This window comes from Chlamydotis macqueenii, chromosome 2, assembly GCF_036417535.1.
Source record: "Chlamydotis macqueenii isolate bChlMac1 chromosome 2, bChlMac1.mat, whole genome shotgun sequence".
Taxonomy (NCBI): domain Eukaryota; kingdom Metazoa; phylum Chordata; class Aves; order Otidiformes; family Otididae; genus Chlamydotis; species Chlamydotis macqueenii.
The window spans coordinates 4,157,432-4,179,607 of NC_141557.1; the positions used below are offsets into that span (position 1 = coordinate 4,157,432).

General features: G+C 43.5%; 1 protein-coding gene across 2 annotated transcripts in view; it reads left to right on the forward strand.

Moving 5' to 3' along the window:
* CRHR2 (corticotropin releasing hormone receptor 2) overlaps positions 1-22,176 on the forward strand; it is a 157,169-nt gene that overhangs the window by 92,913 nt on the left and 42,080 nt on the right. For both annotated transcript variants that reach the window (XM_086741511.1, XM_086741512.1), the window contains 2 exons: positions 15,847-15,964; positions 20,498-20,651. In XM_086741511.1, the coding sequence (XP_086597637.1) occupies positions 15,847-15,964; positions 20,498-20,651 (272 nt within the window). The remainder of the gene's footprint in view (positions 1-15,846; positions 15,965-20,497; positions 20,652-22,176) is intronic.

Sequence of the window (22,176 nt, forward strand, 5' to 3'; positions counted from 1 at the left end):
TGCACACCCTCATCACACTTACCTCTTCAAAGTGTCCCAACAGCAGATCAGTTTTAATAATTCAATCCTATTATTTGGGGCTTTTTTTTCTTTTTTAGTTTGGATGGAAGAAGACATCTACTAATTGGGTGAAATTAGAGAATTTAGATAATTCCTGGCTAAAAAAAAATCAACAGAAGGCTCTGAAAGCTTGGTTTGATAATCTCACATTTTGCCCCAAAGTAGAAATATATCAGTTCCTTATGCAACTCTCTGCCCTCCATTCACAACCCACCCTCCACACCTGTAGAAATGTTCTAGTGTCCTAAATACTAAGGAACCATACACCAAAAGATATTTTGAAACTCAGAAAGTTCAGGTGGAGCAGCAAGTAATGAAATCATCCGCCATCTGAGTTTGTGTTGCCAGGAGACTCCAACACAACTGAGAAGAGAGGAGAACTCAGCTAGGAAGTCCCTTTTACTTCAAAAGAGCTATTCCAGCCTTGTTTTCTCCAGTTCTGTCGCATGTGAAGCAATCCTCCTTTCTTGGCTGTGCAATGAAAAGTAAGCTAGTAAACATTTCATTTAGCACCTAAATAAGGAAAAGTGAAGCCCAGCCTATGGGAGAGGACTTCATTTTTGTTGGCGTGCTGACTGAACGGCAGTGAGTCATTGAGATAGCTCCTGAAGATCTAATCAAGGATGATTCCTCAAGGTCTAAATGTAGGTGGTCTTAAAAGTGTGAGCCATGCTATCTTTACAATGCAAGACAAAACAAGAACACAAGCAAAAAAAAAATATGCTGAGAAGAAAAATGAGGAATTTGTGCATAAACCAAATGTGCTGTAGAGCTGCATCTCCAGTGCAGGATCTGGAGAGATTTGTTCAGGGCAATTCACAGGGCACTGTTAAATGTATCTGCACTGCTGTGAATCTCATAGTCTGTGTGTTCTTACTAAGAGTAAAGGTTTGATCCAACCCTCAGATGCACACAGGCAGTTCCTGGCTCTCATCGTCCCACATAATCCCATTCTCACACTAGTAAAGCAGGAATTTTTCATAGGAAGAATCCTGCTGTCAATAATAGCAATCAAGCTGAAGAAAAAAAAAAAAAAGGCAAAAGCATTACACTTCTTTTGAATAATATTTTTCCTTTGCTGTTCTTGATAATGCAGAAACCCAAATTTCTTTGTCCTGGCTTTTTCCTTGTTAGTGTGGTGTTATACCAGCCTCTGAGGTGGAACAAGAGTCCTTTGTAAAACTCTTGACTTGTTATTAAACAATGTGCTGGCAATGGCCAGCAGTGAACTGACTGGATTCAATCAGATGGTTTATTTGTGCAGGAGTGACTGAAGAAGTAGTGCAGGAAGACAGATATTTGTTCTTGGAAACATCTAAGTTCCTGCTGAGTGTTCAGTCCAATAAAGAAGGATGGTGCTGAAAGGAAGATAGGCTGAAGATTAAAAATGACATGTCCTCCTCCACAGGTTGCTTGATAAAGGCAGCTCTAAAGAAAACCAAACCCACAAATATTGGCATAATGTCTTTTGTCACTAGTATGGTGGTAATGAAAGCAAATTGAGGATTTGAGGGAAACTTTGCTTTCATGTTACCTTTGAATTTACCTCTTTCTATTTCCCTTTTAAAACATCTGATTTTTTTTTTCTCATAGGTCTGAGCCAGCGCCCCCTTTCTTTCTTATTATTACAACCAGATTTCCCAAATCTCACTTTTTTTTTCCTCTTGAAAGGCTGAAACATTTTTTTCTTGAAGCAACATAGTCATTTTTTTTCCTCCCCCCCATCCCCCTGCTATCTCCCAGCATCTAGGAGAGAAGATCTGCTTTCCTTTATCCTCCCTTGGTCCAAGCTCCTTTGAACTACCTCTTGATCTTTGGTCTGGCATGCAGTTGGTGAGACTGCTGCTGCCGGCCTCTGTTAGTAAGAGTGGAAGAGTTTGATTAAATGATTTGTAGAAATCTGTCAGAAGAAATGTAGAGCATCCATACAGAGCAAGTGGACCTGACAGCCATCAGAGCCTAGGTACTGAGGCTATATCAAGTGCGTAGGTGATCTGCGCTATTAGTTCCACTTAAAAATCACGTATCCAATGTGATTAAAGCAGAGCAGGATCCAGATCTAAAGCACAGCCCTCCCATCCATACCTTTCTGTCATGGAGCAAGGAGAAAAAGAGCAAGTGCCGGGACAGGGCATTAGCTAACTGAATTAATGAGTTCATGTTCGTGATCCATTTCCCCCTTCATCTCCTGGCTTTCCACCTAGCCTACTTAAGTCTGTTCCATCTGCCACTTAGAATAGCAGAGCCTTAAATAATGATTCAGGCACATCACATTTTTTAAACCTCATCATAAATACTGTTAATTGCAGAGCATGTGTTCGGTGGATGCAGTGGCTTTAGGTTTGGAGACAGTGCTGTGTCCCAGCCTGTAAGTAGTTCATAGTAAAGCTCTCAAAGCAAGGCAAGAATGAAAATGATGGAGCTCTGTAAATAAGCACATATGCAATCAGTTGGTCTTTGAATACGAAACATCTAAAGTGCCAGTACTACATGAAACCATCCGAAGTGTCTTGTCTCACAAACTCAGATAAAGGACTGAAAGACATTTCCTGTTGATCAACCTTAGGCCAGTGTCCTGCTGCCCTTACTCACCCTCCTCTCATCTCATATCTGTATTGCTTGTTCTTTAGGCTCTTTGTATAGAGCCTTCCTGGTACAAAAACCACAGAAGAAAGCAGAGCCTTCATTAAGTCTTGGAATAATACCAGTAATTAAAAGTATGCGCAGAGAGCTATGTTCTTAAAATGTAGAAGGTTTCATAAGCTGCATCTGGAATAGTGGCATCGTAGCCTAGTGATTTGAAGGCTGGCAAGGAGTGTTATTTCTGCATATAAATACATCACCGTTGGATAAATATTAGAAGCTGAAGAGCTGCTTGCAGTCAAGGACAACATCAGTGCAAGAAGAAGTGGATATAGGCACTCTATAGATAGACTTGTGAGTGGATATTAGAGGATGATTTCCAAACCACAGAGCAGAGCGGTCCAGGAACAATGTCATGGAGGTTGGCGTTGAGTTTCAGGAATTTAAGAAGGGCTTTTACTCGGTGACTTTCTTGACCTGGGCTTTGGAGGCTCAGGAAACTGCTTCCTATCCTGTGCTTGAAATATGTTCCTAGTGGTATATTTCTGTCGTTACCAAGATTTTAGCCATGAGGCAGTGGTTTTGGAGATGGACACTGACTTGTTCAAATTCTGGTAATAGAACTACTCTGTGCACGATTAGATCTATGTTGATTCGCTAGCTAAAACTTGTCTGTGTTCTGTTCTCCTTTTGATGATGATGGAATGGTGCTGGGAATGGTGGAGCAAGCCTTGCAACTTTCCCAAGGCTTCAGAGGAAGGAAGAAAGCAAAGTTTGGTCTTTGCAGTTTTTGTTCTCTGTTAGATATGAGTCATGCTCAGGAGTGCAATTTCCTTCAAAAAAGAACATGTCCTGAGTCATCTCTGGGAAGGAGAATCAGATAAGATGTTTTCAAGCCTTGATGTTTAGGGTTACTCACTACAAGTGCGCCTGCAGGTGTTCAAGTACTAAATGCTTCAATTTCAGTTTTCATCCAAGGAATTGCACATCTACATCCCCTGCTAATTCCACTGTAGTTCTCTTCTAATCTAAAAATTGAATACTGCTGCTTCACATTACTCTGTCAACTAAAACATGAGAGAGGTGGAAAATCCCTGATTTGTGTCACCCTTAAACAGGGTACGTACACTCCTGGGAGCACGCGGACTGCCTCCGCGCGTTATGGAAACAGCAGCTTCTTTGGGGAGGTGCCCAAGTTGAACCACCAGAAACATTTCCACACGTGCAACAGGCACCATGAGGCTAATGAATTTAGACCAAGCACAGGAATGAATATTTGCAAGGAGCAGGCTGTGAATGATCTTATGTGGTCTTTCCTGAATTCCTGGCCAAATACTCAAAAATAATGAAATATTCCATACCATGTTTTGGTAGGAATGAGGCCAAGGAGAGTGTGAAGTACACCATCAGTGCCTTAGACTTTCCTCCTTGGTTTATCCATATTGTATCTGCAAAGGTAGATAACTTAATAAACATTTCTAATAATTTTAAAAGCAAAAACCATAACCCTTGAATTCCCTAGCTGCTTATTTAAATTAATTTTCTTTCTGATTTTTTTTTTTGTTCGCCACACGGCGATAATGAATGAGGACGTGTCATGCAGTCTCATAGTTCCTAACCAGCAGCTGTAAGGTGGATCAACCACCATCAGCTCTCAGTGTCTGGTTTCTGAAGTCTTAATTTGTGCAATCCAGCTGCAATGGTCACTCTTCACAGAAAACATTCACCCTTCCACAGTTTGGACTGATAACTACAACCTGTGTCAACAGGACAATGTCTCAGATAAACCCCAGAGGGCTGTAACTGCCAACTGTGCCCCTGCTACTCTAAAGCTTGTTATGGGGTACTGCAACCTGAGCTGCAAGGTAGCTTCTGCTACAGAGATACTTTACACCCTGTTTCCTGTTTGGTTCAAATACAGAATCATAGAATCATAGAACAGTTTGGGTTGGAAGGGACCTGTAAAGGCCATCCAGTCCAACCCCCCTGCAAGGAGCAGGGACATCTCCAACCAGATCAGGTTGCTCAGAGCCCCATCCAACCTGGCCTTGAGTGTTTCCAGGGATGGGGCATCCACCGCCTCTCTGGGCAACCTGTGCCAGTGTTCCACCACCTTCATTGTAAAAAAAAAAAATTGTTGCTTATATCTAGTCTAAATCTACCCTCTTTTAGTTTCAAACCATTATCCCTTGTCCTATCACAGCAGGCCCTGCTGAAGAGTCTCTCCCCATTTTTTCTGTAGGCCCCCTTGAGGTACTGGAAGACCGCTGTAAGGTCTTCCCGGAGCCTCCTCTTCTCCAGGCTGAACAGCCCCAGCTCTCTCAGCCTGTCCTCACAGGAGAGGTGCTCCAGCCCTCTGATCATCTTTGTGGCTTCCTCTGGACCCTCTCCAACTCGTCCATGTCCTTCTTATGTTGGGGGCTCCAGAGCTGGATGCAGTACTCCAGGTGGGGTTTCATGAGTGACTGACATTTGAGCTCCATTTAGCAAAGCAGATTAGAGAAGATTCCTAAATCTTTTTTCTACCATCTAAACCACAAGCACGTGCTGTACTGAATGAAGTCAACTCTATCCGACTTTGTCATTCCTGTGAACATAACAGAGGAACTTTCTCCAGTGGAAGAGCTGATTGCACAGACAAGGTGGGAGCCATATTCGTAGATGGGATATCCAGTGACTGGGTTTCAATTACCCCGTATTTAACCATGTAGTTCTCAGGAGCAACATTTCTCTTTGTACACTGAGTAGGAACAAAGCACAGGTTGATGTAGTGTCCTGTAGTTATCCATACTGTTCATCATCATGATGCTCACGGGTAGTTTGCAGAGGGCCATTTTTGACCCCTTTTCACCATGCTACACATCCAGACAGTGCTGGGCGCAAAGACTGCCAGTGAACACAGTCAGGCTGTGGTCCTAGTCCGTGTTGTGTTGGCTGCATTCTTCCAGCCCGAGGAATATCAGTGCTTTAAGCCTTTGTATCTGAAACAGGCAGAATACCCCGTGTCCTGTGATTAAAAATTGACTTGGAGGCAGGAGAAAGAAGCTTTGGAAAAGGCTTAGTGGAGCACAGATGGTTCTACAATAAGTTTATTTTTCATGCGTGTCTTAAACACAAATGGAAGCTGCTGGTTCTCCTCTTATCCTGAGCACTTCACCCCTGGCCTCGTCATAAAGCTGTTGCTCTCTTCCAGGCTTTCGTTCTTCCCTTGGAACTGCCCCTTGCATTTTCTGTGGGAATATTTATATTCCCCCAGGCAACTGCCACCAAGCAGCTCATTTTCCCTGCCAGCCTCTCCAGCTGCTTTTCCCATCTGTAAGCATTAGTACCAGAATATATGCAGTGATTGAACATGAGGACGCAGGGGAAACCATGAGGACCTCAGGGGATGCCTCCATATAGATGAAAGCAAATAGGCCATGGCAAGCACAGAGCCTGGGAAATAACTTGCTGTTAGGTATTCTTCCTGCTCCATTCCATTTATGGCTTGTCCATGAGCTTTGCCTGCCCTAGAAAAGACTAAAGGGGGAGAAATATTTTTTGAATTGTTGTCCATGATTCTCCTTCCTGCTTGTTCAACAGTCATGGAGTGGGAAAGACTCGAACAAAGTGCTCTTAGATTTCTTCTGCCAACTGTTTTCAGACAGACTTTGGGACAGCAGTCTTAACTGAACATCATTATTAATGGAACACTGCATGAATTAATACAAGGTTTCCAAGCTTCTTTAATAAAGTTATCATTTGCAATTATTTCCATGCAGATGATTCAACTAATTCTGCTAGCTTTTGATCATACTGGCACGTTATTATGATTGCTAATGTTAATTGTTTGTGTCATGCTTTGAATTAGAAAGTAGCAGCTCTGCACATCCCAGAGGAAAAATACTGTTCTATGGATAGAATGAGAATAAGAAAAAACATAAATCAACAAAAAGGCTACTTTGAGTTTTATCAGTGGTATTTTAGAAAACCTTTTATAGATCTCCATTTCCGAATCAGTGCGGTCACCTTTGCAGAAAGACTCAATGAGATGTCCTGCCTTTTCAGATCTCAGCATTTCCCAAGTCAAAAGAATGGATTTTCTCATCAAGGCGAGCAGCTCTGGTGCTGGCATGATTGTCAGCAAAGTGCCCTAGTGTGGTCCACAGTGGGGGTTCCCAAACCAGGGGAACCCCAGAGCTCATGTAACGGCAGCTGACAAGACCTGGGTGAGGCCAGGAGCAATGGCAGCCAAGCTCTTCCCCACCTATAAAAGGAGCCCTTGGGGGAGCACCAGCGACCAGGAGCACTGTGAACAGGGCCTGGGAGGGCATGCAGGAAGGGCGCTGAAGCTCTACCAGCTTGCCGTCACGGAAGCATGGTAGGATGACATGCATGATTGGAGTGCTGCAATGGATGGCTATGAGCTCTTGAGAAGGGACAGGCAAGGAAGGAGAGGCAGTGGGGTAGCCCTGTATGTTAGGGAGTGTTTTGATAGTCTAAAGCTTGATGATGGTGACAGTAGGGTTGAGTGTTTACGGGTAACAATCAGGGTGAAGGCCAACAAGGCAGATATCATGGTGGGAGTCTGTTACAGACCACCCAATGAGGATGAAGAGGCAGACAAAATATTGTATAAGCAGCTGGGAGAAGTCTCACAATCGCTAGCGCTTGTTCTCATGGGGGATTTCAACTCTCAGATGTCTGCTGGAAATACAATACAGCAGAGAGGAAATAATCTAGAAGGTTCCTGGAATGCGTGGAAGATAACTTCCTGACACAGCTGGTGAGGGAGCCAGCTGGGGAAGGTGTGTCACTGGACCTGTTGTTTGCAAACAGAGAAGGATGTCTGGGTGATGTGATGGCTGGAGGCCGTCTTGGGCACAGGGATCACAAAATGATAGTCTTAGATTCTTGGAGAAGTAAAGAGAGGGGTCAGCAGAACTGATACCTTGGACTTCTAGAGACCAGAGTTTGGCCTGTTTAGGAGCCTGGTTGACAGAGTCCCTTGGGAGGCAGTTCTGAAGCTCATGGCTTGGATGGGTGTACTCTTCGCTGGGTAAAAAACTGGCTGGCTGGATGGGCCCCAAGAGTTGTGGTGAATGGAGTTTAATCCAGTTGGCGGCCAATCACAAGTGATATTCCTCAAAGCTCAGTACTGGGGCCAATTCTATTTAATAGATTTATCAATTATCTGGATGAGGGAATTGAGTGGTCCCTCAGTAAGTCTGCAGACAGCACCAAGTTGGGTGAGAGTCTTGATCTGCTTGAGCGTAGGAAGGCTCTGCAGAGGGATCTGGACAGGCTGGATCCCTGAGCTGAGGCCAATTGTTGAGATTCAACAAAGCTGAGTTCCGGGTCCTACACTTCAGGCACAAAAACCCCATGCAACGCTACTGGAAAGGGACCTGGAGGTGTTGGTCAACAGTCATCTGAATATGAACTAGCAATGTGCCCAGCTGGCCAAGAAAGCCAACAGCATCCTGGCTTGTATCAGGAACAGTGAAGGAGCAGGGAAGGGATTGTCCCCCTGTGCTCGGCACTGGGGAGTCTGTACCTTGCATACTGTGTTCAGTTTTGGGCCCCTCACTGCAAGAAAGACATTGAGGTGCTGGAACATGTCCAAGGAAAGGCAACGAAGCTTTGGTTCGGGTCTGGAGCACAAGTCTTATGAGGAGCAGCTGAGGGAACTGGGGTTGTTTAGGGAAGAGGAGGCTGGGGGGAGACCTCAGTGCTGTCTACAACTACCTGAAAGGAGGTTGTAGCAAGGTGAGTGTCAGTGTCCTTTTCCCCAAGTAACTAGCGATAGGACAAGAGGAAATTGCTTCAAGTTGTGCTAGGAAGGATTGGACATTAGGAAAAGTGCCTTCACTGAAAGGATTGTCAAGCACTAGCCTAGGCTGCCCAGGGAAGTGGTGAATTCACCATCCCTGGAGTTGTTTAAAAGATGCGTAGATACGATGCTTAGGGACATGGTTTAGTGGTGGACTTGGCAGTGCAAGGTTAACAGTTGAACTTGATGATCCTAAGGGTCTTTTCCAGACTAAAAGATTCTATGATTCTGTGATTCTGTTATCATTCTCTGCTTTCTATATCCAACCATACAATTAAGGTCATTCGATGGAAATAATTAATAGAATGTGCTTTCTTTCATTTGCTGTTGTTGTTCCTAACATGGAAGCCAGGTTATGAGACCCCACATATGAAGCCGGTCAGGATGCCAGTTGTATGATACTCAGTCAGGGAATGACATTTGGGCTCTAAACATGGTCTGTTCTCAAATCAGATAAAGAGGTCATTATGTGTAATTTCCGACCATACACCTGGCTTTTGATTTACTAATTAGGAAGGCCAAAGAGTATCTTTGCTTTCACCTTAATTGCTTCTTTGTGTCTAACCTCCTGCTGCTGATGCAGTGAGTGGGAAATGTGCTCCCAGATCTTCTCATCTGGTTTTGGCCAGCACAGCCAGAAACATACTCTGGGACTCACAACTCACTGAAAAACATACATTTGCCTGCACCATTGTTCCCAAATTTCTGAAATATGAACCAAGGTACTTCATAACTCAGTCTCCCGTGAAAATATGCTGTTGCTCACTACACTCTTCTATCCAAAGCTTCACATCGTTAGCCTTGAGGCAAGTGGCTATACCCTGAACAATGACTCCAGGCAAAAAGTCCTACCTGCCTGACAGAAGGACACCTCTGCCCAAATGAGTGTGAGGAGTGGCACAGCAGCAGGACTCGTGTCCTCTGCAGAAACTCTTTGCCTTGTCAGAAGCAGTGATCTGGAGGTCACTCACTAGCAGGCAAAGCACTGGTTCTTAAGAAATCATGGGGAGCCAATAAATCCTTTCACTGACAGAACCAAGATGCTTCCAGTGGCAGTATCTTTTCTCCCTCCAAGTCAGAAACTCTAAGTCCTCTTTTCTCTCCTTTTCAAGGAAATCCTTTTCCTTCTGCTCACTCTATCACTCAGTGTAACATACATGGCATGCACGTGCCTGTCTGACACTACTTGGTGTGTTTCAAGGGGATATGTCAGGCCCAAAATCTGCTGTCAGGCACAGCCAGAAGAGAAATTGCTGCATGAACAATGCTGCTTCAGGAACACGCATTGGAGATACACTACCAACCACTCCTCCCATCTTGCTCCCACAGCCCGTGGGACTGGCAGTTTCCTGCTGTCCAATTCCAGGCTCTTGCTATCCCTCCTCCTTGCAACCCCCAAGGGACAGGAGGGAATGTAGTTGTGAGGAAATGCCTCCTCATCCAGCCCGTGAGAGGGGACAGGCAAGCAGAGAAGAGGAACCAACATAGACAAATGTATTTTACTGTGAATAACAGCTTGTGGGCTCACCATTCCATCATGTGAGTGGAATGAGCCATGGCCTGACTCCAGTGAACATAAACCGCAAAAGGAGTTCAGTGACTCCTGTGACAAGTTGGGGCCATCAACGGGGTGATTTAATGTCATTAAATGTGGTCTCTGAATCAAGAATATCTTAAAACCTCTGACTGCCAGAAGCAAGGAGGTAAGAGCAAGGGACAACTGACAGTCTACTCCCCCTGTTTCCCATACTGTTTCCCAAACTGTCTTTTACTGGTCACCACTGGGGACTGGGTCACAGCCTACAAGGCCCATTGATCTGACTGAATATGGAAGCTCTTATGTCTTTATGTTGTGGCCTCAGCCTTTAAGTCTGTTCTGACTGAATTGCTAGCTGCAACCTCTTCTCTTATTCCTTCTGTCCTTGGACCCGTGCACCAGGGAAGAGTAAGTAGAAGAGTCCAGCCAAGGCCTTGAGCAACACTTTTTGCCTGAAAAGGACCAGGGCAGGAAGCAAATACAGGAAAAGGCTCTTCAGTGGAAACCCGTAGCCTTAGTCCATGGTGCCTTGTGATGTGCTAGCCTTCAGGTTCTTTGGGATGGTGACTTGTGCTGCTGTTCTTGGAAGCTGGGCTACACTTGCAGCATTCGATTCACATCAAGGGTTGTAAACCAAGTGGAAGTGGCATAAACAATGTTATCTGACATGAAGATGAGTATGAAAACTTCTGTCATCTGATCTTTTACCCTACAGGAGTTTAAGTGGCTCTGTAACTCACAATTTCTTCCCAGCAATTCTGTGATTGTGTCTGAAGCAGTTCAGCACCCAGTCCCCTCATCTCTCAGTTCTCCCCTCTCTCACATGTCTCTTTGCCCTCTTGAGAAGGTAGCTCCCTGCTGTCTTTGCTCTCATTGTCCTGTTGTTGTCACTGCCACACTCTCCAAATTGTGATATCTCCCTGCGGAGGTGAGAATAACCCCAAATTTATTTGCTTCTGCGTCGTGAGGGAATCCATTCATGCCAATCACTGTGACTCAGGAAAGCTCGATTCACTAACTGATAATACAGCTCAAAGTGTTTCAAATTCCACCTCCTGCCACTTACAATGTGATGTGAATTCCTTTTCAGCGCTGCCTGTGAGGGCAGTTATTGCTGTTTCTGGAGCACAGGCTTCCTTACTTTTTCACTCCACAGAGTGAAGGCAATAATTAATCGTGGAGAAAGGAACTGCGGAGCTTGTTGCCAGAGAAGACTGTTATGACTGTTTACCAAGTTTTCAAAAGGGACAGGTCAATTTCATGAATAACGGGACTATTTAAATTTAAATTAAGGCTTATAAATTCAAGCTACCTTCCATCTACCGAGAGCCAGGAAAAGACCAGTGGAGGACAGATTACCCCTAATGAGTATTATGAGTTTCTTCCTCAGGCTTTGAGATGAGTCAGTATGACAAGGTCGGCTTTGTCCTTTCACCAAAGATCAGCTGTGCTGAAGGTCTCCCATTACTCACTACGTTTGTTGCCTAATCTGGGACATCATGTCCTTCATTCCCTGTCCACCTGTCCTGGTTCCAGCTAGGATAGAGTTAATATTCACTGGAGCTGGGAAAGGAGCTGGAGCTGGCTGGAGGACAGAGCTGGAATAGCTTACCAATTAACCAACAGCTGGGACAGCTTACCCAAATTAGCCAAAGGGCTGTTCAATACCATCTGACCTCATGCTCAGTGTATAAAGTGGGGGTGATGCTGAGGGGGTGGGTTTTTTGCTGCTTGGGAATGAGCTGAGTGTCAGGATCTGCTGTGAGCTATTATACTGGGAATCATGTGCTTAGTGTATTCTGTTATTATTTTTCTTTTCTGCCTTTCTATTTTCTCTTCCTTTGTTGTTCTGTTAAACTGGTTTTATCCAAACCTGTGAGTTTTGCCTTTCTTTTTCTCCTGCTTCTCCTCCCCATCCCACTGCGGACAGCAGAACAGTCTCACATGAATAGTGCCTGAAATGAGGGGACTTTCATCTCAGTATCCCTCTAGATGCTTTGCCCATACTAAATTATGATAATAACATTCACCAGCAGTGCCTGGAAATGAGAGCAGCTTTCTCAGGTGGCTGGCAAGAGATCTTTCCCTTCTTACACCAGTTGCCTTACCTGCAGTCCTCAACTGCTGTGCCCTGCAGCCTCTGCACACTTTATTAACCCTGCTGTTTTCCCCTCCCCACTATAAACCTGACACAGTTATTTCTCACGCTTTTCCTGCCCTTGGCTATGAATTGCATTACTGCCACTCATTTCTGTGCTAGTAGTAGTAGTTAGGAGACGGAGACAAACAGAAACCATGTGCTCTGGGCTCCCTACAAACAAAAACAAACTTTGAGTCTCCAGTTGGGACTCTTATTAAAAGGAAAGGGGAGGGGGGGGGAAGAAAAAGGGAAACAGTTAAAACCATTCAGTGGCTGGGCTTACATCACTGCCTGAGCTGTTGAGAAACTCTGCAGTGCTTTCATAGAACGGTTTGGGTTGGAAGGGACCTTTAAAGCCCATCCAGTCCAACCCCCGTGCAAGAAGCAGGGACATCTCCAACCAGATCAGGTTGCTCACAGCCCTGGCCAACCTGGCCTGGAATGTTTCCAGGGATGGGGCATCCACCACCTCTCTGGGCAACCTGGGACAGTGTTCCACCACTCTCAGTGTAAAAATTTTTTGCCTTTTATCCAGTCTGAATCTACCTCCCTCTATTTTAAAACCATTGCCCCATGTCCTATTACAACAGGCCCTACTGAAGAGTTTCTCCCCATCTTTCTCCCCATACTTTCAGACATGTCTTTCGCAGCCAGACTGTACTGGTGCTTCCCTAACTGCTATTAAGAGTGCTATTAAAACCCTAACTGCTATTAACACCAGGACAGTAGTATCCCAGCCATCACAAAAGCAAATCCTGTCCCTCACCTGTTTGTGCTGCTTTGCCAAGGCAGCAGGCTTCATTTCGGTAAATTCCAGCTGCTGGCTACGTTTATAGTTTATTTAATTTTACACCAGGAACACATCTTCCCTTGGCACATGTGGCTTTTTGAAAACAAGGAGAATTTTGGTCATAATTATCCGTAGACCCTGGGAGTTCCCACCACAGACCAGACCCTCTTGCTCTGGGTCCTAAACAGACATCACTAAAAGTTTGCCTTTACCCCAAGCTTCTTGCAATCAAAAAAAAAAAAAAAAAAAAAGCTAATGGCCAGATGCAAACTGGTAGGCAAAGAAGACAAAAGAGGATGAACCAAGAAGTGGTGAGGAGGGCAAAGATCATACAGCCGGTAGATGCTGAGTTTGTCTTTATATTCCAGGACACAGAAGAAAATGTGGTTTTGATGACTAGGATCCTACTGGGCGAAAAGCTCTTTTTATAAACTGAACCAAAAAGTCTACAACTCTTTGTTTGATGCTCTTTGCCTCTGTTGCCACTCCAATGTCCTGCTCTAAGTCTTGTGGGAATAAGGTTTCTTCCAGCCAGATGTAGTGATGTTCCAGCATATGGGGTGATTAAACTGCAGCTAAATGGAGGCATGCAGCAAGGATTTTTTTTTCCATTCTTTTATGTTCTCTTTGTCAAGATGTAGATTCAGATGGGAAGCGTGCTGGATCTCTTTTGTTGTTAGAGCTCTCAAAAGCAATTAATTTCATGCTAGTAACTCTACACTTTGACCTGAATTTTCTCAGTCTCTGGTCCCCTGCCTTCCTCTCTCCCTAGAAGCAATGTTTCAAACTCCTTCCTTAAACTGCTAATCCTTAACCTGAAGGAGTGAACATAACATCCGGATGAACAGCAGCCGCAGGACGTTTATGTACAGAATGATCAACAGAGAACAGATCTTAATAGTGTGTTTCCAAGTCTGTCCAGAGCCAGATAGGTTCCTGGGGTTCAGAATGAAAGGCAGTAGGTTTTGATTTCTTATTTCTTTGAAAGCCTGACTGTGGGCATGTGCCTTTTGTTAGAAGTGAGATTTTCAAAGTGAGATGTCTCTGACATGTCCCCTGGTAGCACAAGTTACACTGAGAGCAACGCTTTGGGGTTTTGTAACCTAAATCAAAGGGAATGGATCTGAGCAGCTGGAGATTTGTTTTCCAAATTGACTCCAATCATGAGTCACTGAGGCTCTCAAAACCAAATACCAATTTCATACCTGGAGCCTGAGTTGTTAAGCTCAGAAGCTATTTTGACATTGACTTAGTAGGGTTATACCTCTAAGCATCTTTCTCTAAGTTGCAGTGTCTCCTATGCGGGAGGTCTTCTATTCGTTTTTTTTCTGGATTGCTGTGAAATCTTTGAGAGATTTGTGAGGCTGAAGGACATAACAGAATTGCTTCTGGCCCTAAAACTGACTAATTGAGTCCTAGGAAAAGTGCAATAAGTGTTTTATGATAGCAAAATAGTCTTTGTTATTAAGAAGGCTGGCTTGTTTGTCGTGCAAAAGACCTGAGGCAACAGCAAAGCTGGGTACTGGATTGTGCCTTCTCTTTTTGCTGTCGGTGGGGTGAGCTGCAGTCAGCTACAGTCGAGCAGGTTTGAGAACACCGCTGTCTGTTTTTGTCCAGTGTTATGGCAAATGCAGAATCCTAACCTGATGATCCCAGCAAATGCACTGACCATTTGAACCCCTGTGGACATGATTTTAATCACTGGAGTGTTTTGTGTTTAGCTGACAAAGGATCATTTAATTGCAAAATTGCAACTTGCCACTCACCTTCCTTTACCATTTCACAAAGAAGAAGACAAATGATCTTGTCTCAGATGGCCGAATGATTAACTTTCTGTCTAGCTTCAGTGATGCTTTGGTTGCTGGCATCAGCATCCTGCACTGGCTGCCTCCTGGAGCCATTGTCAGCAGCAAGCACTATTGATGATGTCCCCTCTTTTGTTTCATGGCACTCTATCCCAATCCCCACTCATTGTAGCTCATATTTGACGTTGTGCTCATATTTTGCATTGCAGCTGGAAGGGGGATCCTAGTCCTAGGGAAGGACTAAAACCAGACACAGATATTTTGTGGTGAAGGAGAAAATGCAGCTCTACCTTAAAAAAGCTTGGTACAGCCAACTGATCTTGGGACTGGAAACCAGGAGGTCCATGCTCTGCTATTGTATTAATAGGACTGAAAACTTTGAGCTTCACACAGGCAAGCCTGTTCAAGAGAATGAAAACTGTTCCAGTTTTGCCACTGCAAAGCAGATATTTGCCACCAAATCTCCTTCTGTGAACAATGCAACAGACTCCAGTGCAGCCTTGTTGTTTAGAGGCTTATCAATTCCAGTTGACGTTATAATAGAGCTGATGGGATGGAGTGGAGGGGAGCAATGGTGATAACCAAGGATTAAATGACCATTTGAATATTTGGGTCTTCCCAGTAGATCCTGTTTCCCTTGCTTGAATTGATTATTGTCGAAGGGAGCTCCTCATGTTATCCAGACAAATTGTACGTGGGTTTGAAAAAGTTATGCTGTATGGTTTCTGGAAGAAAGTTATATAGCAAGGAAAAGAAGAACAGATTTTGCCATCCCCCTGTTGCTGTTTTGTATTTATGTCATTTATTTGTGTTGTGACTCCACTGTAAAATCCAAGTTTTGTTCTTTGGCACTGGCTGTGCAATTTACCCTGAGAGCCAGAGAATGGGACCAGACCCAGCTATGCTTGCTGGTAGAGATATAAGCTGCAGACAGCCTCTTAGGCTGTTATTGTTGACCCACTGGACAGACAAACCTCCTGTTTCATAGTGCAGGAGAAGTAATGGAGGGGGATAAACCATGAGGAATTTTGCAAGTGAATAGAATAAGCTTGTTTATTTTATATAGTCATTAATGTATATGTGTATGTATTCACTCTTTAAATGTGTTTCCCTCTTTAGGAGTATCAGATGCCTGCGGAATATTATCCACTGGAATTTGATCACCACATTCATCCTGAGGAATGTGATGTGGTTCCTGCTTCAAATGATAGATCACAATATACATGAAAGCAATGAAGTAAGTGCTTGGAGGCAGCCTGTTGAGGGACACTGAATTTGTTCAACTGATAGAAGTATCACAAAGGGCACCTATCCACATGCTCAGAGTGACTTTCATTAAATTTCAAAAAGATGAAGTAAATGAGCTTAGATTTTCTAAATTTTCATTTATTTCCTCATTAATGAATATCAAAGGGGTTTTTTAAGTAAAAATCCTGCCCAAAGCTTTTCTTCTGTCTTCATTGACCATGGATACTTTCCGAATGTATACACTGTGAGACACAGTATTGTGTGAGACACAAAATTTGGTGTTCTTGAACATTTTTGTCGGAGCATCTTGCAGTGATGTGCACTTGTGTAGGGAAAGTGTTCGTTCCAGAGGGCAACATCTCCACAAACAGGGTACAGAAATAATTGATTTGGCTATTGAGGCTCTCAGTCAGCTACTTTGATGACACTGAACAGCTTACTGTCTGGGGTCGGTGGGACTTCCGAGGAAATAAGAAATAGAGACTGAAACAGTACAGTTTTTGTTTGTTGATATCTTTGTGGGGTTTTTAAACAAAATTCCATTTTTCTGCTAATCCCTTCTTCACTGTGTTGGCTTTGAGGATGAAGTTCTGTGATATGGGCTGCATCAAGCAGCAACTCCCTGTCACTGAAGGAGATGGCTCATTCCTCCAGGGACCCCAAATGCTTCGCTCCAGCTCCTCCTGCTTCTTTTGCACTAGCTCTGTTTCTCTTCTTGATGCCTTGGAAACTGAACTCACTAAACTGATGGAGAGCTGACTTAGCCAACAAAAAAGCAAGGAAGAGGGTGTTGGTTTTTTTTTTGCTGGCATAGTGATCTAAGTCAGCTTTCTGATAGAAGTTTGAGAGTCAGAGCCAGTTCAAAGACTGGACAGATCCACACAATCAAACATGGGAAGGCAGAAGAGGGCAAGAAGTGGGACATCTTCTTTGCACGGCATTGAGCACTCTTGGTAAAAGCGTTGTGTCACGATGCTCCCATTTTTCTTTCTTTCCATGTAATTTCATGTTTGTTCACGTAACTCCCAACTTCAGATGCTGGTTTGAGTGAAGACATTGAATCAGTCCCTGTATGAGCATTGTAATGCTTCCCCTGTTTGGTGACCAAGCAGCCCCAATAATACATCAATTTTGGAGCAGATTAAAAGCACCTACTCCAAAAGAAAAAAAACATTTATCTTGATTTTCTTGGGGAACAGTTCTTTTTGATAGTCTTTTGGACGAGGTGTTTACTGTTCTCATTCACATTTTAATATTCTTGTATTGGAATATTCTCCTTTTAGGGTTGTCCCCTGATTTTTTCCTCCACAATCGAGGAAAACATAACAATATGCTACATGCACGCATGCACACATATACACACACACACACCCTCTTCATACTCCCTTTCTTTGGAAAGCAGGTGGACTAAAGTGCCTACAGAATATGAGCTGGATCCATACCTGATACTAGTCAATGTAGCTCCGCTCGTGAAGGAACTGGTCCTGTAGAAGTTGAAAACCACCCCCGGAGCCTGGATATCCATTCATTTTAGTGTCAGCTGGGCACCCAGCATCCTTGGTTAACTTTAAATGTAAAATTTTACATCTGAACTTTAATCCCATACTTTGGGAAAACAAACAGAAAAGTCATTAGTACCTAGATAAAGAAGTCTAAGATTCTAAGTTTTTGGAGACAGCTATGCCTAACTTTGTGTTATTATTCAAGCAGGTGCTCCTTTGGGAAGATTTAGCTTCTATTAATTCATTCACTGCTTGCTTTGTCTATTTTTGACGTTTTCAGGCTACAGAAGATGGTGGTATAAAAGCTTTGTTGTTGACAGTTTTATGCTGGTGATTTACTCTCATGACAGTACTGCAAAGCTTAATGCAGATTTTTACAGTTATTTAGGAAAAATCAGCTGGAGCCTGGTGCTCAAATGCCTTTAACAGTGTGACCACGATGTGCCAAGGAAAATATAAACCTGCAAATGTAAGGACAGATCCTCACATGCCTCCGTTTTCATTAACTCATCTTTTCTCTGCAGAACACTGCAGGTTTTTTTGGAAGGTGCTTTGTAAAAGCTCAGTGATAACTTGTTAGGTTCTTATTGTGGTATAAGCCAGAGTCACAATAACACCACTGAAATCAATGGGAGCACCATCATTTACGCCAGCTAATGATGCTGTCTCTTCTGTGCTGATCAGTAGTAATGCATCAAGGACTCAACGTGGAAACATTTTGCATGAAGTTATAGTGCTTATGGTAATAAATCAAGAAGGGGAATTGCTGAAGATATCTGGAGCCTAATGGTGGATACATAAGGGGATCAAGAATCCTCAGTCAAATAAATGAAATTATATAAATTAATGAGTTCTGCTAATTTTGTTTTTGATTTAATAATAATAAATTCCAGAAGGAATTGCTCAAAATTCATTTTATTCTGGTTTCCTATGGAAAAGATGCAGAGGGAGATCTCACCACCATCATGTGTATTTGTCTGAATCTGTCCCAGTACCTTCCCAGCCCACTGGCCAATTCTGAGACAGGAACAGCAGGCTCAGATGAAATGATTTTTTACAGTTCTTGTGGAAATGGGCACCTTAAAAAAAATCAAATGTGAGTCTTAGAGTCTTTGGAAACCTAGTCTTACTAGTTTGGGGGTCAATCAAGAGTAGAGCCAAAATGTTTGTTTGGTGTTAGCCAAAAATAGGGTCTGGCTTTTTTTTTTGTTTGTGGTTTTATTTTCCTTTGCTTAGGCCAAAAGGAGAGGGAAAAAAAAGAAAATTTAATTTAATTTAAACAAAACTTTGAAAACAAAATGTTTCATCTTCTGAGTTGTTTTGGTTTTTAGTCCCGTTTTAAAGATGAAGCCAAACTATATTTCAAATCTTAATGAAATAATACAGAAATTAAAGCTTTAACAAATCCGAAAGATGTCTTCTGTTTACTTCAGATCAATAAACAGAAGTGATTACAGCTTGTGGATGGGCTATAATTTTGTAACTGTGTTTCTTGTCTGATAAATTCTTAGTCCACAGATTTCTGCTGGGTTTGATAGTGCATCTGCTGCTCTGTTGACTGCCTAGAGATCATCAATACCTCGTGCATATGAAGTCTGAAATAAAATTAACTGAGGGTCAAAAGTTTCAGATCCTTTAGTAGAGTTAATTAAAAGGCTGGAGAATGGTGAAACCAAAATTACATCAATGATACCAGCTAACATAGGTAATTAATGTCATGCTTCAGGGAATACGCTGAATGTCTGCTTGGTCAGAAAGAAATTTTCTCAGACTTCTGTGTGTAGCACGATGGAAATTACCACCAGCAGTTAGTTGTGATTTATTGATGTAATGTTGCCATCTGCCTCTCTGTAATTGTGAATTCCACAGCTGTGCTCTCACTGCACAGCCGTTGGGAGAAGATGCCTTTACTGATACACTGAGCCTGACCAAAAAATTCTTGTTGAAGTTATGGCAAATTTGAGGTGATGTGTGTAGCGATGTGACTTAAAAACTGAAGCACTGATGGCAGGAACAGAGGGGATGAAGTAGCTGATAAAAGCATCTCTTTAAAGTAAATATGCTTTTTCTAAATGTCAGTGGTGCTCCTTGCCTTCAGTGGAAATGAAGGAACAGTGCGACATTAACTCCTACCTTATATTTTCTTTGAATGGCTCGGCAGGTGGGTTATACTGCCTAAGATATGTTTAGACTCTTATGTCACCTTTGGATACAACCCTAGGCTATGGCTGTACCTCTCTGAAAGATCATCTGTAGTCAAATACCTGCCTCCTCTTGTCTTCTTTCCACACGGCTGCTTCTTCAGCTGTTTGCACACTGCTGGTGTGGACATGCCTTGTGGCATGGGAACTTTCCAGACATGCTGGGGTCCAGGAGATCCTGCGTGTTGTGGTTAAAGCCAAGCCTCGGCAGAAAGTCACGGGCATAACTGTCAGTCCCTTACAGTTCCTGACACCTCTGCTGTGAGGCCAGGCTGAGAGAGCTGGGGCTGTTCAGCCTGGAGAAGAGGAGGCTCCAGGGAGACCTTAGCGGCCTTCCAGTACCTCAAGGGGGCCTACAGGAAAGACGGGGAGAGACTCTTTATCAGGGCCTGTTGTGACAGGACAAGAGGTAATGATTTCAAAATAGAGAGAGGTAGATTTAGATTAGATATTAGGAAAAAATTTTTTATACTGAGGGTGGTGGAACACTGTCCCAGGTTGCCCAGAGAGGTGGTGGATGCCCCATCCCTGGAAACATTCCAGGCCAGGTTGCATGGGGCTCTGAGCAACCTGATCTGGTTGGAGATGTCCCTGCTCCTTGCAGGGGGGTTGGACTAGGTGACCTAAAAAGTCCCTTCCAACTCTAACCATTCTATGATTCTATGACAGCACCTAAGATATTGCAATTCCAAGTCACAAGTATAAATCTACATCCCATAAATGAATTCTACCATTGATTTTGAAGGGAATAACAAGATATAGACTCTTTTAAATGTTCTCACCATGATTTTAAAATACTATTTTCTGTTTCCTTTTCAGCCCTGGTGTCGATGTATTACCACTGTCTACAATTACTTTGTGGTGACCAATTTCTTCTGGATGTTTGTGGAAGGCTGCTACTTACACACCGCTATAGTGATGACTTATTCCACAGATAAGCTGCGGAAATGGGTCTTTCTCTTCATAGGATGGTGTAAGTGCCTCGTGTGTTTAAAATGATGTTACGTGGTACCTGGCATTAAAGTGATAAAGATAATAGCAGCAAGAATAAACTTTAAAAATCCCGCAATGGTGAAATCTGACATTCAAACCTAACTTTGTCAGAACACCATGAGACCAGGTTTAGTTTTTCACTGCGGTGATGACATAAAGCTAAGAGGTTGTTGCTGGATTTGTCTTCTTCATTTGGATCCTCAGGCATCTGATGGTAAGGAAAGAAGAAGAACTCCCAAGCTTAGCATTTTGGGAGTGCAGCAATTCACACTATGTTCCTTTCACTTTGATCAGCAAAGCAGTGATCACAACCCCTTGTACACTGCTACTCATGATGGCATGAAACAGAAGAGGCGCGGTCCATACCCTCTGGACCATTGAGTCTCGAGAGACAGATGAGACGCTTTGAAGTGAGGAGCTGACTAGAAGAGAAGCCTAATTATCTGCCAGTCTAACCTTACAGCTGTCTTTTGGACTGGTGAGGGATTTTTTCCTAGAAAACAGGCTTTAACAAAGTCACATCATCTTTCTGCTATCCTTGTGAGTACTCAAAGACAGAAAAATGGCTCATTGCATGCCCTGTTACCTCGTATGTCAGCCTGGGCCAGGGCAAAGGCTGCTCCTTTTCCCTAGCTGCCTCACTATAGGCTGGTCCATCAGTACAGGCTGGGACCTGTCAGAGTAGCAGCCCCACTGACAAGGGTGTAGGGCTTGTCGCGGGTGCAGGCTGAGTATAAGCTATCAATGTCTTCTCATGATGAACGAGGTAAAACACATACTGAGCTGCACTAGGAGTGTGGCCAGAAGACTGAAGGAAGCTGCTGATATTTTCTACTCAGGTTTGGTAGGCTACCTTTAGAATACTGTGGTCAGTTTTGAGTCTCTTAGGGAGACCTCATAGCAATCTTCCAGTACCTAAAGGGGGCCTACAGAAAAGATGGGGAGAAACTCTTTAGTAGGACCTGTTGTGATATGACAAGGGGTAATGATTTTAAAGTAGAGGGAGGTAGATTCAGATTGGACATAAGGAAAAAAAAATTTACACTGAGGGAACACTGGCACAGGTTGCCCAGAGAGGTGGTGGATGCCCCATCCCTGGAAACGTTCCAGGCCAGGTTGGACGGGGCTCTGAGCAACCTGATCTGGTTGGACATGTCCGTGCTCCTTGCAGGGGGGTTGGGCTGGGTGGGCTTTGAAGGTCCCTTCCAACCCTAACCATTCTGTGATTCTATGATAAAAGGGATGTGGAAAAACTGGATATTATTGAGTAGAAGGCTGTCAGTATAATCAGGGATCTAGAGGACATGACCTGCGAAGTGAGGCTGAAGGAGATGAGCTTGTTTAATCTGTTAGGTAGCGAGAATGGTTTGAAAGATATTTATAAAGATGATGGAGCCGAATTCCTCTTGGTAATAGCAGATGTTATAAGGAGGGACAATGGTCACAAATTGCAGACTGGGAGGTTCCAGTTGGACATTAAGAAAACAGAAAATTTACCAAAAGGT